Source organism: Canis aureus, chromosome 32, assembly GCF_053574225.1.
Source record: "Canis aureus isolate CA01 chromosome 32, VMU_Caureus_v.1.0, whole genome shotgun sequence".
Classification (NCBI taxonomy): Eukaryota; Metazoa; Chordata; class Mammalia; order Carnivora; family Canidae; genus Canis; species Canis aureus.
The window spans coordinates 34829228-34846300 of record NC_135642.1 but is presented as its reverse complement, the minus strand read 5'-3'; the positions used below and the strand labels follow the sequence as shown (position 1 = coordinate 34846300).

Genomic DNA, 17073 nt, shown 5'->3' with positions numbered 1-17073 from the left:
ATACACACACACACACACACACACACACCCCTCCCCAGCCCAAAGCAACCATGAATCTACTTTCTGTCTCCTCAGATTTGTCCAGGTTTGCCTATTTTGGATATTTCATCTAAATGGAATCATAATATGTGGCCTTTTGTGTTTGACTTCTTTCACTTATAATTGTCCAAAGTTCATCCATATTGTATCAACAGTACTTTATTCCTTTGTGTTTCCAACAAATATTCCATTATATAGCTAGACCACACTTTATTTATTTATCAGTTGATGGACATTTGGCTTGTTTCTACTTTTTTGGCTATAATGAATACTGCTGCTGTGAACAGGCACAAGATTTTTGTGGACATGCTTTCATTTCTCCAATAGATATGTTATTAGTTTTGCTTTACTTAAAACAAGCTAATTCGGCAAAGCCAGTTTTTTAGCATTATATAAACAGCTTACTGATTGGCTTACTGAATTATTACTTTGTCGTTCAGTATTTTGTTACTACACAGAATGTCTCAGTTTGGATTTTTTTTTTCAGTTTGGATTATTAATTTGCTTTGTATGTATATCCCATCATTTGACTTGGTAGCTCTCGATTTCATATTACTATTATCATTACATTAGTAAAGATAAGCTATTTGTAAGTAGAAATTTTATTATGTGTATTTATCTCAAAGGAAGTAGACCTATAATAAGTCATGTATTTTTTCTGATAATTACCGTGAAAGATGAGCCATTAAAAAACAAACTTCCATTAAAAATTTTCTTTGAAAAAAAATTTTTTTTTCTTTGAACTGAAGCATCCCTCTTATAGAGTGAATTCTTTATTTGGACATTATCTACGTGGCAGATCTTCTGAAAAGAAAAACAACTCATTTTCCATATTGAATACAATGCAGAAAAATCAAATAATTTTGAAACCTCAGAAAACTTCATTGTTTTCATATTGTGTTCCTGATTAATGTTTTACACACAAAGGGCAACCATCACATTTAAAGTTGAATAAATATAATCCTACCTCAATCATGACCTTTTTTCATTATTTTGGATAAGATATTTGGATTTTTTTAATTGTGTATTTTGTTTGGATTGACAGTGGTGGCAAATTTTCAACACTACTTCAAAATTTAGGCCCTGAAAATGCTGTAACACTACTGGTGTTTGCAGTAACAGAGCACAAGATTCTCATCCATTCCTTACGGCCTTCCGTGCTTACTAGCGTGACAGAAGCATTAGTGTCTGTGAGTATATCAGAGTTTCTTATTGGCAATCAATTTCATTTAAAACCTAATTTATTCATTTAATTTAAAGCTACTTTAAGGTTTAGCTAAAATTCAGAGAGTAATGAATGTTGTGAAAAATACGTTAATTTTCTAACCATTAATATTAGTTATAATTATTTAATTATCAAATGTTAGATTTTAGGTATGAATATTTAAAAGACAGTTTTTTGTGTGTGCTGATAAATTATGCTTACTATAAACAGCTGAATATTTTCCTATCTTTTGTTTATCCAAGATGATTTTCCCTTTCCACTGGCCGTGCCCATATGTTCCTCTCTGCCCACTGGCTTTAGCAGATGTCTTGAGTGCACCATGTCCATTCATTGTAGGAATTGATTCAAGATATTTTGATCTCTATGACCCTCCACCAGATGTTAGTTGTGTTGACCTAGATACCAACACTATTTCTCAGTAAGTATTTAGTGATTCTATACCCAATAATTTATAGCTTCATAATGTATGTAACTGTATATTTTATGAATGCTAATTAGAATTCTTTTGAGCTATATTGTTTTTGTATTTGGGGTTATTACATCTTTGAATCAATTCATACTGTTCTCTTAGGATTTTATTTAATTTAGAGAGTGCATGAGGGGCAGAAGGAGAGAGAGACAGGGAGAAAATCTCAGGCAGACTCCATGCTGAGCACAGCCCAACATGGAACTCATCCTCATGATGCTGAGATCATGACCCGAGCCAAAACCAAGAGTCAGACGCTTAACTGACTGAGCCATCCAGACATTCCCAACTTGTACTGTTTGATGGGATAGAAAGGTTTTTCTTTAAAGAAAATATGCCTTTAATCCTCAGATCTTAAAGATTTAAGAACCATTATTATAATACTTAGAAATTTAGCAGAAAGGAAATTGAGGTTAGAAATAGAAAAATCAAAAAAAAAAAAAAAAGAAAAATCTAGTTTCTATTTTCCAGATAAGTGTGGGTGAAATCACAAATTGAATTGGAATTTCAATTCAATTTGGTATTTCAGTTCTATTTCTAGTCTATGTAATACTATTGGAATGCTGGTACTTCAATAAAAATTTATATAATGCTTTAAAAATTTTAAATAACTTTTATACATGATTTTATCACCTTTATACTTTAGGAATATTAGGAATTTATAAATTTTCCTTTCTTTTTATTGGAATAATATTTAAATTGTAGCTACTGAGCTGTATTTTTATAGCTTTTTTACAATTCATTGGTTCTCTTGTACCCTTTATTTTCAGTTTAATCATACTTAAGCTATTCAGGGAAGAGGAAATTGATGCAATGACCACATTGCATTCACAGGACATACTTAAAGTAACTATGAATTAGTCTATCAGTAAAGCCCAAGTGCTGGTACAACTTTTACAACTTAAGAATGTGTATGTACAATAGGTTTTTCTCCATTTTTAATAAGCATGTTTCATATTAGAGCCTTTTGATTTAATTCTATAATCTTACGTTAATTCTTATCTTGTCATATGTCAAACCTCAAGTGCCTAAACCACTAGAAAAAATGGTTTTATATTACAAAAAATAATATAAAATGAGAAATAATGTATTATGGCAAAAGAATATTTTTCTATTATAAAGCAATATAGGGCAGCCCTGATGGCTCAGTGGTTTAGCGCTGCCTTCAGCCCAGGGCCTGATCCTGGAGACCCAAGATCAAGTCCCACGTAGGGCTCCCTATATGGAGCCTGCTTCTTCCCCTGCCTGTGTTTCTGCCTCTCTCTCTCTCTCTCTCTCTGTCTCTCATGAATAAATAAAGTCTTTAAATAATAAAAAATAAAGCATATACACTGTCAAAAAGCTTTTTTTCAGAAAATGCCTGACCACGAAATTATGGGATGTACTTTGTGCATAAGCCATTTTATATATGGAATTTATAGAGCGAAAGATTCTTTTTTTTTAGCATTTTATATTTATTTGTTATGACTTGTTTATATATACATTTCTTTTTTTTTTAAGATTTTACTTATTTATTCATGAAAGACACAGAGAGAGGCAGAGACACAGGCAGAGGGAGAAGCAGGCTCAATGCAGGGAGCCTGATATGGGATTCGATCCCAGGACCCCAAGATCATGCCCCGGGCCGAAGGCAGACGCTCAACCACTGAGCCACCCAGGCATCCCGAGTCAAAGATTCTTTATCAGGAACATGTCATTCATTACCAGAAATAATTAATTCTTTAAATATCAAAGTATATTCATACTGTAATATGTAATCAAAAATATCAAAAGTAATATCTCCTTTCTTTGCTTGTTTTTGGTTACATGACACAGTGTTTTTAAAAATTGAAATTAAGGGTGGTGAATTAATATATACTGTATTTATTATGGTAATAAATTATATTTACCCTCTTTTTATACTTTCCAGTTTGTTAAAAGAATTTTTTAATTTTTTTGATTTGATCACTAATGAGTTAAAGAATCAAAGAAACATGAGTCATTTGCACTCATTGGTAGTCTTCTTGTTATTATCACCTATAATAACAGGGACTGAACTAGTGAAGTAAAAGCTTTCTACTTTCCTTCATCCAGAATTTCTGAAATCTCAATCTGAAATTTGAAAGAAAAACCCTGAATATCCAATTTTGGTTTCTTTTTCTTCTCTCTTAGATATGTAGAATAAAAGTATGTTATTCATGTCAATAAATTTTTGAAGAAAGGGAAATTAATATCTGGTATGTACTAGGTACAAAGCTTTATGTATAGCCTATGTTATCTCATCTTATTCTTTATATTTTGTGAAATAGTTTTTATTAACCCCTGTGACAGGTAAGGAAACAAAAGCTTACATTTTTAAGTAATTTATCAGAAGGCACATAGATAGCATCTACTGCCAGCTGGATTTTGAAACCATCACTGTCCAGCTCCAAAACCATTATCTCTGCCACTAATTATTGACTATTTATGTAATAGTAATCTTGTAAATGGAAATCACCATGAATGAAAATGCAGAGGGCTATTATAGTTTCAAACTCAGGTACTAAATAAAACTCTCCTACCTAGCCAAGTTTGGCATTGAGGGCAAAAGGAGGAGGTTACGTAAATAAACAACAGTAATTAGGTGTAATGCAGAGATACCAAGATTCTGTTCATTTATGCTGCAGACATATCTTGAGCTCCCTTTTTTGCTAGGATAAAAAAACAAAACAGGTACGCTCGTTTCTCTTGTTGCTCATAATCCAGTTTTATAAGGCAGGCATGCATACAGTGAATGATAAGGTATAATGGGAGTAGTGTGTTGCATAGTTTTACCAAGAAAATAATGTAAAAGTATTCTACATTGTATTCTCACTATAATGCAAGATTCCATGCTCCTAGTCACATTATAAATGAAATATAACCTTTGCAGTTGGACATCTGCAGTTGACCCTGTCCTTTCTGTATTTTTATCCTCATTTGGAAAGATAGGGTAGATTCCAAGACAGTGGTTCTTCGTCAGCCTAAAGCTTTCCCATCTATTCTCCTTTCTTTGTTTAGTTTCCAAGGTGATAATTTTGCCCTTTTTGCTCTGTGGGTAGTACAGGGAACATTAAAAAAAATTTCAGGGCAGTCCAGGTGGCTCAGCGGTTTAGCGCTGCCTTTGGCCCAGGGCATGATCTTGGAGACCTGGGATCGAGTCCCATGTCAGGCTCCCTGCATGGAGCCTGCTTCTTCCTCTTCCTGTGTCTCTGCCTCTCTTTCTGTGTGTCTCTCCTGAATAAATAAATAAAATCTTAAAAAAAATTTTTTTCAACTTCACTGCACACCTGGACTTTATTATTGTCTTTAGAACATGAGTGATTTACTTTTCTTCTTTTCCTGTCCATTTTTCAAGTTTTCTAAAAAAAAAAAAAAAAAAAGGATTCATGGATTTTAAAGTAAAGATTTAATAAATAATAGAATCAACAATTATAGTCAAGTCCAAAAGCTTTATGATGTTTTTATCACTGTGCTCTTTTCTTCTCTTACACCATGTATAGTTTGAAGAACAGCCATGTTACAATAATTGTAATAAAAGAGATTATACAAGTTTGTCTTAGAAACAAAGATACCACTTTTAAGCAGATATCCTCTTTTATAGTTATAAAAGTATTTTGGAATGTTATCCTTTATCCAAATAATATTATAGGTTCTTTTCTGAAAGAAACAAAAACAAATTTTACTTCTACTTGTAGGAAACTTAGAAACTGGGGATCCCTGGATGGCTCAGCGGTTAAGCATCTATCTGCCTTTGGCCCAGGGTGTAGTCCTGGAGTCCCAGGATTGAGTCCCACATCAGGCTCCCTGCATGGAGCTTGCTTCTCTGTCTGCCTATGTCTCTGCCTCTCTCTGTCTCTCTCTCTCTCTCTCTAATGAATAAATAAAATCTCAAAAAAAAAAAAAGAGGAAACTAAGAAACTCAATATTTAAATATACCCAAGTATTTTGATAAGCTTTCTAGATCATCAGTTCATTTTTCTATACGAGTTCAGGTTTTCCACTGTGATTTTTCTTAGTCTATCAGGAAAAAACCTCCAGTTGGTGGGATTTTCCCAATATTTAGGTGTCTAAAGTCTCCTAAATAAGGATTTTGATGGGGCACCTGGATGGTTCAGTCCATTAAGTGTCTGCCTTTGGTTCAGGCCATGATCCCAGAGTCCTGGGATGGAGCCCTGTATTAGGCTTCCAGCAGAAAGAGAGCCTGCTTCTCTGTCTTCATCTGCCTGCTTCTGCTTCTCCCTCTCTCTCTGTTTGTGTGCTCACTCTCTCTGTCAAATAAATAAAATAAAATAAAATAAATGGGGTTTTGAGTAATGACCACCATACTAAGTTTGTAGCAATTAACATGATTCCCATGCAAGTGGAATTTACTCAGTACAAACATAACTATAAATTTTCGAGCTATATTTACAAGGTTCTTCCCTTGTGTAAATTAATTTTTAAATATTCTGCATCTCAACTTACCCATATAGTATTTATCCTAGTAATTAGAATATTTTGTATATGTTTTATTTTTTGTTCAATGTGTTTTCTCTTTTCCCTTTTGTATATATAGCAAAAAAAAAAAAAAGTCCATCTAACAAATATATTATTGTTGTCACTTAATCTTAGAACTGGCGATAAGAAAAATGTAGCCTGGAAGATACTTCCAAAGAAACCATGTAAAAACCTGATGAACACACTGAATAATTTGCACCAGCAGTTGGCAAAATGTAAGTGTATGGCTTAATTAAAGGAAATAATTTAATCTGAAAAAGGACTCCAATTGCTTTGCCTTACTTGTAAAAAAGATACTGTTTATTTTATCTGAGGGAAATGTGTTTCATAATCTTAAGGGCAAATGAAAATTAAAGCAAAATTTGTTAGAATCTGAATAGGATATTTATAAAATTTATATTTTATATCTGCTACATTTTCATAGAACCATTTTAGAATAATAAAATTCAAAAAGAGACTAAGGTGACTGTTTATTTTCTTCATACATAGAATAGAAGTTTAGTTTTGAAAATTTAGGACAGGTGGTTTAAATTAGAAAATGCTGATGATTTTAGTGGATTGAGACCTGGGTCATATGCTTTTCACCTTCTATGGATCTTAATGCTATGCTTACATCAAATAATTTGAAAATAGAAGCTTTCCAAATGCATTAGGAAGTTAATCAAAATGAAAATTGATTAGGATATGGAATACTTCAATAAAAAGCTTATATAAGACTACCTTGTCAGTAATCCAGAAATACTGGTAAGAGTTAAACCTTAATTTATTTAATCCTCTTGATATTTTATAATAATGGGTCATTCAGCATCCATAAGTTAATACTTATTGTTTGAAAAAATGGTTAGTAATGGTGTACCAATATGTGAGGTTCTTTTTTGTGCATTAGGTGAAATGTAAACAGAGGAAGGGGTCTATATCCTTGAGGGTTCAAAGTGCCTGGGGTTATAGTTGGAAATAGGCATGGAAGAACACAATGTTTCCAAAGTAAACCTTAAAATAAGCAGATAATTTGGAAGTGGCTCATAAGGACTGGAGTAGGAAAACAGTGACATCAAATAGAACAACATTTCATCTCATGGAACAAATAAATTAGGTGTAGAGTTTTACTTAAGCAGACTACTTAGTTGCTTTCTAACAAGCCATGTACTTCTTTTAAATGGCTACAAAGTCTAGCAGATTTTGTAGCAATATTTAAAACGATTTTTAAAATCGGTGAAATAGCCCATCTAGCTCTACTGAAGGGCAGAACCTTAAAACTATAAACTTATAAACAGTACTGATAGTTAAGGTTTTGTAATATTTTACAGCTTCAGAACACTTTCACATACATGAGTTGAGGGAGGTAAAATAGCTTGACAGAGATCACTTGGTTAACAAGGATGAAGTTAGAATTAAATTCTAGGCTTTCTCTATCAAAGCCCACATTCTTTCTAGTACTGTTACTTTTTTAGAGAATAAGAACTCCAGAAAAAAGCTAAGATGATTTATTGTTCCTGATATTTTTTTTTATTTAAAATTTTTAAAGTCACAAACATTTCCCCTGACCTTTGAGAATAGATGCCCCATCACCTCCACATGGAATATATTTCCTACCAAAGAAATACATTCTCCTCCTGCATTACTACAATATAACCGTAAAAATCAGGAAATCAACATTGAACATTACTGCCATCTTTATCTACAGACCAGATTCTAGTTTTTGTCAGTTATCATAATTATATTTTTATAGCAAAATAATCCATTTCCAAATCAGGTGTTATAATTTACTTTCAAGTCTCTTTAGTCTCCTTTTCTCTAAACAATTCCCTGATATTTTCTTATTTTTCTTGATATTTTTGAAGTTATACATTCTATGATACTTATTACTATCATAGAATGGTGCATGGTATAGGTTTGTCTGAGTGTCCTCATGGTAAATACAGGTCATACATCTTTGGCATGAATATCACAGAAGTGATACTGTGTTCATTTTGTAGCATCTTTATCATATCATGCACTACTTCCCTTTGTCCCATTATTGATGAAGATGTTCACTTTATGCACTTGATTAAGGTGACATCTACCAGGCCTCTTTATTGTGAATTTATTATTTTACTACCTAATGGCCTTACCATTGAATTGTTCAGGAAGAGGAAGAGCTGTTTTTCACATTTTAATCCTTGTGTGTTTTTCCTGTAGGTACTTAAGTTTTTTAAAGGGGGGAGGGTGGGGCAGAGATAGGACTAATGCACTTAACCCTGTGTCCTGCTGATATGGTTGCTATGATTTTCATTTATTAGTATATATATAGTTACTTCAGAACATGAATTTTTTTGATGGTAGTCTGATTAACAGGAATAATTTTATATTTACTTTGGTTGAAATATACCAGCAGAGCCTAAAAAATGATGTATGTAGCAAGCTTTGCTAAGGTTTACTTATTATGAAGTTATATAAACAGAGTTGAGATAGCTTGAGCCCTTTTGCAAATAACACATCTATTTATTTCAATTTCATTGAGATATAATTGACATACAGGACTGTATAAGTTTAAGGCATACAGCATAATGACTTGACATATATATAACAAATTTATATTGATACCATTATGAACATTGGTTTCAACAGTTTGGAGAAAACACTAACACTGGTTTTCTCCACAGTGCAGCAGAGACCAAGAGATGATGGACTAATGGACTTAGCAATGAATGACTATGATTTTAATTCTGGAAAGAGGTTGCATATGATAGATTTGGAAATCCAAGAGGCATTTTTGTGTTTCATGGCCTCTATTTTAAAAGGTTATAGATCATACTTAAGACCAATAACACAAGCCCCTTCTGAGACAGCCACCGATGCATCCTCTCTTTTTGCCCTACAAGGTGAGTAATTCTATAGTTCTATAGTTTTCATATTATTGAGTTTAATCTTATGATGATTCAGTTTTTTCTGTGTTAATGAATAGCTCATGTTTATCAAAATACATACCTATTTTGGAAGTATGTGAATATCAACTTTGTTGGTAATCCGTTTTCACAAAACTAGTTATTGCTCAAGCACATTAGATACAATCCCATTAGATAAATATGTCAGAGACACTATTTGAAAAGCACAGAGCTTCCTGACCATGTAGGAATGTCATGTTACAGATGTGTTGGGATACTGATATTTTTAGCTTTCAGAGCAGCTAAATGTTGGACACTCAGAGGAGCCTCTGGGATGGTCACCTCCAGGCATGAACAACCTCATTAATTTTACTAAAGTTTTTTTTTTAAGATTTTATTTATTTGTTCATGAGAGACAGAGAGAGGCAGAGACATGGGCAGAGGGAAGAGAAACAGGCACCATCCAGGTGCCCGATGCAGGACTCGATCCCGGAACTCTGGGACCACATCCTGAGCTGAAGGCAGACGCTTAACTGCTGAACCACCCAGGCGTCCCACCATTAATTTTACTAAAGTATGCTTTGTAAATATTACTTTCTGTTTGTGCCCTAAAGCAAAAGAAGTTGGAGAGCCCCAGAGTGCAGTTTGTGTCTTAATACATATTTTTCTTTTGTGATATATAACATTTGTAACAGAAATTCATTTAATAAGTAATTTGTGTCATAATACATACTTTTCTTTTGTGATATATAACATTTGTACGAGAAATTCATTTAATAAGCATATATTAAGTTCCTGTAAATGCTAGATACATAGGAGTGTGCAAAAGATACGTGGTCACACACACACACAAAGAGACTCCATCAGTTCTCCCATTGAGCTTATAGTCAAGAAGATTAGCAAGTTGAAAATAATATGAGTAAACACTTTATTTCACAACTTTAGACCATAGAAAGTCCTTCTGAGTAAATTATGTCTGAGCCATGATCTCAAGGATGAGTAGAAATTAGCCAGGCAATAGAAAAGTAGGAGAGGATTTTAAGCAGAGAGAACAGTTGGAAATAATTTGAGTTTATGAGCCCAAAAGAAGGCCCAAATGTAATGTAACTGACCATAGTGAGCAATGTGGAGCATGAAATCAGGAAATAAACGTTTACTCTGTTTCAGTAAGATGCAGATATAAATACTAGAAGGGATGTAACTGCTGCTTTGAAAAAGCCAAATACATAGACAGAGAGTATGCCATGTGTGTATAGTATGTACACATTGAGAGGAAAAAAAGCAATTTTAAAAATGCTTTCATTTACTACTTGATGTGTAATCTTCAAGGTAGTGAAGGGACCACAGAGACAATTCTGATAAGAATTTAAAAGATCTGGGTTCAAGTTCCTTTCCTATTGCTATCTTTGCCAGGTCTCTTCCCTTCTCAGAGGTCTTAGTTTCTTTTTCTTCAGAGTAAGGGGGTATAGATGACATGGTTAATCAAGTTTCTTCTGGCTTAAAATTCAATGAATCTTTGAATGATGCTATATTTTGTGACACTATGAATTTATGTTGAACAGCTTTCTTAAGAAGCCGAGACCGGTCACATCAAAAATTCTATAACATGATGACCAAAACACAAATGTTCATTCGCTTCATTGAGGAATGTTCTTTTGTCAGTGATAAAGATGCAAGCCTGGCATTTTTTGATGATTGTGTAGATAAAGTAAGTAATAATATGTTCACAGTGCCCTAACTTTCTTTGTGTGACTGTTTTAAATGTTATGTGTTATAGTTTCTATTTAGCTTTTACCAGCTTTAAGAAAAGCTAAGTTCATTCCATTTCATCATTGACTCTTCATTATGAAAGTTCTGTTTGGCTTACTGGATACTATAGAGCACTTCTTAGATGTACCTTGCATGATTTTACTGAATCATCAGTTTTATTTGAGCTCTCAAATCTGGAACTTTTCCCACCCACTTACAGATTATGGGATTTTTCACCTATCCTTTTTTGTGGATTGCCGCCTGATGAGAGCAGGTGTAGAGCAAAATGAATATTTCACTTGAATGTTTTTATAATTTAGAAGAGCGCTTGTAGCATAAATTAAGTGAATTAATTCTATGACTTTAAATTTGTGTGTGAAACCTTCCCTTCCCCTTCAGTTCTAATATCAGTCGGTGGGCTGGAGGAAGGTGGGTATCCATACTGAACAGAGAGGAGGTGGAGGAACAGTGGCCTTGAGTAGGGTGTCAAAACCTGAATGGGGTGAGGAAGAAGGAGGATCCAGCCTAGCATTGGGTATTAGAGCCCAAGCCAGGTGAAGACAGCATCCATGCAAGGGGTGACCTATCTTGGAGAATCAAAGGATGAGCAGAATAAAAAGAATGTCTATGCTAGGGAAAACACACCTGCAGGGGGTCAGCATAAACAGGATGAGAAAAATATCCATGCAGAAACAGCATGGAGTCTCAGTAAGGTAAGGAAACTATCCCTATTGGGTATGGCAGCAAATGGGGTATCAGAGTTTGATCTAGATGAGGACAATGCCAGCTTGAGGGGTAGGGGAATAGTCTGAAAGTAGTTGTTGAAGCCAAATTAGAGTGAAGAAGTCATATATGTGGGAAAGGGTGGTGGCGGAGATGGGAGAATGTAACATGGGGGACATTCTCACTGTCAGAGAAGGGACTTACAAATATAGAAAAGGAGAAAACCAGAATGAACTCGATGGTATGAGAATGGAATTGGAGATTTGATATATCATTGGTATTCAATATGTATAAACAAATATAGAAATAAGCATAGATCTAAGTATGTGTGTCTTTGTGTGTACATACATATATTCCCTACCTCTGTACACTGACACGACCTGGGAGTAGCCATACCCCAGTAGCAATGAGTATACCTAATGCTCAGATTTTGGCTTCTAAGTACCAGTCTCCATAAAAGGAATTAGAACTCCTCAGAGAAGTTATTGGGTCTAGGGCAAGGAAAGTACAAAATGAGCCCTGAAGTAGCTTGTGCTAGAGAATAAGGAGTTGCTCTGAGAATAATGGAGATGTGTTTTTTAAAACAGCAACACACACAATACATGTGCACATGTGTACCTGCACACACACACACACACACACACACACACAAGCCAACTTGAAGGGACTCCCACTAGCTACATCTGGAACAACTTGAACATCAAATGTTAGTAATAGATTATTATAATCCACTGAATAGGAAACTTTGAGTCTACACAGTTATTAACTGAGGGTCTGATGAGAAACAGGATTTTAGTTTCAAAGTATCTCTGCACGAGATACATATTAATCACAAAAGGGGAGAGAGTAACTTTATGGTGGAACAGAAAGCCTGGCTGACCCCACTTTTATCTAATCACCAAAGTGAACATACTAATAGTGAAATAAATCAACATCATATACCTACCAACATCAACTCTATGAAATTTCTGCCGAAGATGCATATAACCTGTATAATCTCAAGGAAATATCAGACAAACTTAAGTGACATTCTACAAAATACCTGTTCTGTAATCCACAAAATGTCAGGGTTAAGAAAATAAAGGAAAAGTTGAGAAACTATTCATAAGTGAAGGAAACTAAAGAGACTCAACAAGTAAAATACAATACATAATTTAGAACTGGATGCTTTTGGCATAACATTATTCATATAATCAATAAAACTTAAATGTAGTTTGAGGATTAGACAGCAGTAGTGTAACATGTTAATTTCCACATTTTCATGTTGTATTATGGTTAGATAGGAGAAGGTCATTGTTTGTAGGAAGTACACACGAAAGTACTCAGGGGTAGTGGGTCATCAGGCCAGCAATTTACCCTGAAAAGATTAACGGGGAAAAGTTATTTGTACTTGTAAAAGTTACTGTACTTGAAACTCTCCTGTAAATTTGTGACTATATATATATATATAGTGTTCATGATTTTATGCCTATGAAAATGGAAGGGAAGAAAGCAAAGCTTTGTCATATATTTACTCAACAGATTATCCTTGTAAGGTTATTTAAAGAAATGCATCACGTTCAAATTTATATGAGTCAAAGAAAATCAGTGATTTTTGAGAGGAGGGGGCACAACAGCCAAAATACAGCTCATCCCTCAGTACTTAGAAATTGGCTCAGTTCTGAGTTGGACACGAAAGTGTCCTTTACTAATTAAGTAAATACCAAATATGTCTTATGAAAATGAGTAATGATTTTAAACTATACCAGATGTAATAGGAAAAAGGCTGCCTTGAGAATCAGGACAACTTGGGTCCCAGCCATTATACTTGTGACCTGAGTCAAATCATCTAGTCTTTCAGTGTTGTTTTCTTACCTGTGTTTAAGATATATTGTGGGGAGAGATGCACATCTCCCAGTATTCAGAGTAATGTTGTTTGAACTAAAAAGTAGAAAACATTATGACTATTTTTTATATTTTGCTGATTTTTGAGTTTCTGGAGTAGTAGTTCATTTGATTTTATCATTTAATGACATAGAAATGTTTGACAGTTTGAATGACTTAGACATATGAAGCACAAAAACAAGTTCAGATCCTTCAATTTAGAATATTTTATAGATGGTTGACATAGAGAAATACTGTTTCTGGTGTTAATTAGAGAATTAACAAGCTAAGGTACCTAGAAGTAATCACCTTGAAGTGCTTTGGAGTAGAGGAAAAAATGGATTTATGCCATTATGTACTTAGAACTCATAATTCATGGGGATCCCTGGGTAGCTCAGCGGTTTAGCACCTGCCTTCAGCCCAGGGCATGATCCTGGAGTCCCTGGATTGAGTCCCACATCAGGCTCCCTGTGAACAGTGGCATATATTTGTGTAAAGAGTTATTCCTGTGCCAAGCTAACTGAATCATAAGGTACTAAACTAGTGATCGGAATTTTGCTAATAGCAAAATTAGCCAGTACATTGATTAATCCACATGGGACCACTGAATTGGTTGTAGGAATCCAATTAGCTGCGCAGAAGACACAAATCTTGTATTGTTGCCTTTTTTTGTTTTTTATTAATTTTATGTACTATGTTTACAAATTTGAGTTTCAAGTAAGAACTCATACAGTAGTGTCAGTATCACATGGTTTTTAAAATATTCATTAATATTGTTAAGACATATGACACTTTTGCTAGGTACCTAGGACATCATGTTCTAAGGAGAGTATTTTATCACTGATAATTACTACATTATATTGTCTAGGAATTTCTGAAAGTAGGTCACTTGCTATTTACTTGAATGCAGGACATGATGAGAGTTCACCTGCTTAAAGAATATACATGCTGTCAAAAAAAGCCAATCCCATTAAATATGTAACCATTGTTTCTAAACAGATTATTTTCCTGAAATGCTATTTACCTGTTCAAAAATCTAGATCCAACAAAAGATCATTTATATATAGTGGAATTGCGTTGCACTTAAAGATTTTAATGATTGAGGAAATTAAAACTGAAAACTCATTAAAACATAGTTATTTGTATTTATTATAATTCAAGGAATTTTTTTATTAGAGAAAATAACAAAATGTCACAAGATCCAAAATAATATCTTAATAACCTTCATATGTAACTAGAGGTTAATTGTATTCCCAGTATTATTAAGCAGAACCCTCAGGAATAGTAAATAATTATATAGTACTGTTAACTACCTTTCATATTTTAGTACCACAATATAAGTACACTCAGTACAGCAAGCCAGTATTTGCTTTTAATGTGCAAATGTTTTGATGAATATCAGTAATACTTTAAAAACAATCATTTATGTGGGGTTATTTTTTAGTTGGGTGACTTTTAACTTTTTAAGTAAACAGATCCTCTTATCTCTGGCAATTTAGCTATGGAAAATAAATAGTACTTACATATAAATTACATATTATATATATATAAATATTTTTAGATAAGTTATATATACGTTAACTGCCAAAGTCAATCCATGACTAACATTGAATAGGAATTAGATATATTCCTCTTTTGATCTTAGCATATTCAAACAGAAAACATTTGTCCAACTTTAAAAAGCTAGAGTGGGTAATGCTGAATAAGAAAAACAATGTATGAGAATTATTTGGGTTTCATTTATGACTAATTTAAGAACCATGTGTTCTTCTTCTTCATATGATTATGTTTTAAATCCTTTACAATCTGTTGCTATGGGATGGTGCTTAACTAACGGCAGTTTTGTATAACAAATAGTCTGGTAAGATTTTTCTTATTCTCCCAAGCATCCCTCTGCAGTGTTTTCTAAGTATATTAATGTCTTGTGGATAAAATATGAAGAGAATATGAAAATTATTTTAATTTTATCCTGTCGTGGGTGTTGAATTTCTTTTTCTCCCAATGGGCAGATGTCACTGTGCTTTCCAAAAGACAGAAATGACCAAGTGATACATGTAGGATGTATATAGCATGACTGTCTTTATAATGTTGAAATGAGATCTTATTGGTATACAAGTTAAGGGAAATATCTGTTCCCAGGGTACTGAATCTGCAGTGTAAAATTTTAATATTGTAATAGACTTTATAATACCAAGAATAGAGCAGTTGTCCTTGTACACAGGTTTTTTCTGTGCGAACAAAGTGACTGGAGAGTAGGAAGTAGGTACAGATCTGGAGAGGAAGAAGCTGTTTAAATAGATAGAAAGATAGATAGATAGATAGATAGATAGATAGATAGATAGATAGATAGATAAATACTTAAAAACATCTGGTGTTCATAGACAAGCAGTTCACTCTTGTAATGTTCCATCATGGAGACAGCAGTAGTTTCCCACTTTCTTTCCAGTGACCTTGGGTATTTGTTTTAACCATCTCTTTTTTCTCATTATCATTGCTGCCCTTATGATTAGATTAACCATATTTCATCTTCATAAGTTATTTGTGTGTAGAACTTCTCATTGTTCTCAGGTTGCCCTGGATATAATATCCTATCAGGATACTTTATGTTTTTGAGTTATCATTGACATATTCCTAATGCTGCTGTTTAAAAAATACTGTTAGGTTTACTAATAATGATTCAGGTGTTCTCTGTTTTTATTGAAAGTTTAATTTTTAACACTTCTACTAAATGGCTTAAAGAAACAGGAAGTGTGGAAAATAAGAGAGAAAAGACCCTGTAAAGCCCAGTGCCCCATCTAATATCCATTTGACATTTACGTTCAGTGTTTTTTACATAATTATAATATAGTTTCCTAATTTTTTATACAACCAGACCTTATAGGCATTTTTTATATCACTGCCAAATCTCATAAAAGGAAAGTTTCACTCTTACCACAGTAAAACATAACAATTTAAAAAGTCAAATAATTTTCTGAGGCTTCAGTACCATTCCTTTCTGCTCCTAGTTTCTACTCCCTAAAGGCAACCACTTTTCTCTTTCATCTGTTTCTTCAGCCATTTACCTTAATATTTTGAAATAACATGTTTTTATTGCTGCTGATTGTTTTATGTACTATCCATTAATGTCATACCTTCCACACCACCTGAATTCTCCCAGTGTCATTATAATGAGTTTTGGTTAAATAGTTGTTTAGTGTTAATATTACTATCACTCTGTATATATAATCCCAGCTAGGCCATACACACACACACACATGTGTGTGTGTGTGTGTGTGTGTGTGTGTCTGTATAGTAATTAGATTTTCTTTCATACATGGATTTTGTTTTCTCTGAAGTTAATAAATGCCACACTTCTTGTTTTGGTCTACTGTTAATTCATCTCCAAACTCTTCTACAAAAGTGAAAAATCTAAAAAATATCAATTTTTCCAACATATCAAGTAATCTATCCATTTGTTTTTTTGGTTTTTGGAGGATTTTTGGCTAGAAATTTCCCTGTGTGTTCCAATCTGAATTGATTGCTTTCTAGTCTGTCATCCTCGGATCTTCCTTCACCATCATCTTGGGACTTCAAATTGACTTCTCTGGGGAGTTGGATCCCCTGATTTCTTTTTTCTGGTGAAGCACATCTTCCAGTAGCTTAGTGAG

At 33.6% G+C, this 17073-nt stretch overlaps 1 protein-coding gene across 7 annotated transcripts in view; it reads left to right on the top strand.

The window, feature by feature from the left end:
- The window catches only part of DENND4A (DENN domain containing 4A), a 139425-nt gene that overhangs the window by 79738 nt on the left and 42614 nt on the right, over nt 1-17073 (top strand). For all 7 annotated transcript variants that reach the window (XM_077881536.1, XM_077881541.1, XM_077881538.1 and 4 more), the window contains exons 10-14: nt 1085-1229; nt 1507-1682; nt 6342-6442; nt 8870-9088; nt 10654-10799. In XM_077881536.1, the coding sequence (XP_077737662.1) occupies nt 1085-1229; nt 1507-1682; nt 6342-6442; nt 8870-9088; nt 10654-10799 (787 nt within the window). The remainder of the gene's footprint in view (nt 1-1084; nt 1230-1506; nt 1683-6341; nt 6443-8869; nt 9089-10653; nt 10800-17073) is intronic.